A 2,139-nucleotide genomic window follows, 5' to 3' on the forward strand; every position below is an offset into this window, starting at 1 on the left:
GCAGGGTTGAGATATTTTTACCCACGGCCGGAAAGTGGGGACGACGCGACCATGGTGGGGACCAATAGTTGGTGAGGGTATGCAGTGATTTTCACGGTAGCGCTGCGGAGAGCTTCGCGAACGCGCATGAGCACGCATGAGGGGAATAGTAGTGGGGATCGAAATACGGGCGAAAAACAGGGGAAGCGAGCGTCGTGGGTAAAAATATCTCAACCCTGGTCCAGGGGTCGGATATTTTATCCCTCGGCCGGAAAGTGGGGACGACGCGACCATGGTGGGGACCAATAGTTGGTGGGGGTATGCACTGATTTTCACGGTACCGCTGCGGAGAGCTTCGCGAACGCGCATGAGCACGCATGAGGGGAATAGTAGTGGGGATCGAAATACGGGCGAAAAACAGGGGAAGCGAGCGTCGAGGGATAAAATATCCGACCCCTGCCCTGGTCCGAATACTTTCATGAGCCACTGTATGTCTTCAGTTGAATTTCGATGCTCTTATTTTGTTATGCTGCATCTGACTTTAGTTTTCTCTATCGTGCGAAATCATCTCCTTCGTTATCTCTATCCCTATCTCTTGTTTCTGCCGTATTTCTAATATACTAAAATCATTGCTTCTCAGATACTTTTCCCTTTCTGATATATTTCTAATTCTGATTCTTTTTTCTTCTTTCTATATTTTTTGATCAATTTTCTCCCTTCTCCTCTGGCCTTTTTTTCAAATCCCTACGCTCTCCTGTCAGCTTTGAGTCTTATTTTATCTCTCTCCGTTTCTTCCAATATTGTATACTTGGAAGTCTGCTAAATCTCAACGCCCATTTTATGTATCTCACCTGCACTTTCTCCACTTCCTTTTCTCTTAAAACCCAACAGCTCCACTTAGTATAGAAGAGTTTCAACACCAAACTGTCAAACATCCTTAATCTAAAATCATTTCTAAATTTACTTTTCCCTCCAATTCAACGTACAATTCACTATTAGTAAATAATAATTGTTAATCAATTTTCAGGATCTGAAAGCAGTAACTCAAGACCTCTTCAACCTACTCTTCACAGTCCTCTCAATGGTAAAACAAGACTGCATCACATCTAAATCTCAACAACTATTAAATACTCTTTCTACCATGAATTCAATCAGCATTGACACTCTCTACGAACAAAATTTACCCCAACTCTTCTCAAACTTATCAGACAACAACTCTTGGACAGTGCACAGTCCAGACTTCGAAATATTCAGCTCCAGCTTCATTTATGTCAAACAATTATTACTAAGTAATATAAAAATTACGTTTCCAATTTTAAAAGAAACAATTTCAATTAAAAGGGAACCAGAATTGAGACTCAAACTGTATATTTTACTCGCTCAGTACTTTGAGAAACTGCCTCTGAATGAAACAATGGATTCAGAATATTGTGATCAATTTTTAGAGCATTGCATTTTGAGTAATTTAATTTGGAGCGCAGGAAGAAGCGCAGAGGCTGTGAGAACTGCTTGTGTCTGCTGTTTATGCACATTTTTGGATAAGTATTCAGAATATTCCCAAGAATTAAGCAAGGCAATGAAGTTCGAAGCTGTATCTACAATTTTAGATAAAATTGTTCCAATTTTGTTAAGCTTGGCTGAGGAAAACTCGACGAAAACTAGATTTTATTCAATCAGAGCTTTGTATCTGGTTACGTTAGTGAAAAAGCAATATGATTACTCTCAAGACGATTGCGTTAACAAGATTTTTCCAGTTTTGTTGAAGAGACTGGACGATGGATCTGATGATGTGAGAGTTATTGCGTTAGAGGCTTTGACTGAGGTTTTTCGAGGTGTTTCCGAGAAATATGATGTGAAGTTTAATAGAGGACTTGTGGATGCTTTGTATACAACTGTTGTTATCTATTTGGATGATCCTGATGACCAGTTTCAAGAGAAAGTTTTAGGTAAGAGTAAACTAAAAGTTATGTCATAACTAATTTTTCTCTAAGAACTGTAAATATTATTTAAATAAGTTTTGGACACATTTTAGAAGTAGCATTGCTCTCTCGTGTAAGGATAAGCTATAAACTTTATTAAATCGCAAGAAATTGTTCCAAATACGACGTGTTCGCTGTTATGCGTCTGGGCGCTCGCAAGGAACTATGCCTGCTTCGACAC

The 2,139-nt window shown here is 39.4% G+C and overlaps 1 protein-coding gene across 1 annotated transcript; it reads left to right on the forward strand.

The window, feature by feature from the left end:
• Window positions 1-819: 819 nt before the first annotated feature.
• On the forward strand, window positions 820-1,925 carry LOC108622749 (dynein assembly factor 5, axonemal-like; the record flags this gene model as incomplete). The annotated part of the gene is made up of 2 exons (XM_018020829.1): window positions 820-879; window positions 1,007-1,925. Coding segments are annotated over exons 1-2 (979 nt in total), but the record flags the coding sequence as incomplete, so codon positions are not given.
• Window positions 1,926-2,139: the final 214 nt, after the last annotated feature.

The sequence above is a fragment of the Ceratina calcarata genome, unplaced genomic scaffold, assembly GCF_001652005.2.
Source record: "Ceratina calcarata isolate Rehan_Ccalc_2016 unplaced genomic scaffold, ASM165200v1 scaffold2366, whole genome shotgun sequence".
NCBI classification, from domain to species: domain Eukaryota; kingdom Metazoa; phylum Arthropoda; class Insecta; order Hymenoptera; family Apidae; genus Ceratina; species Ceratina calcarata.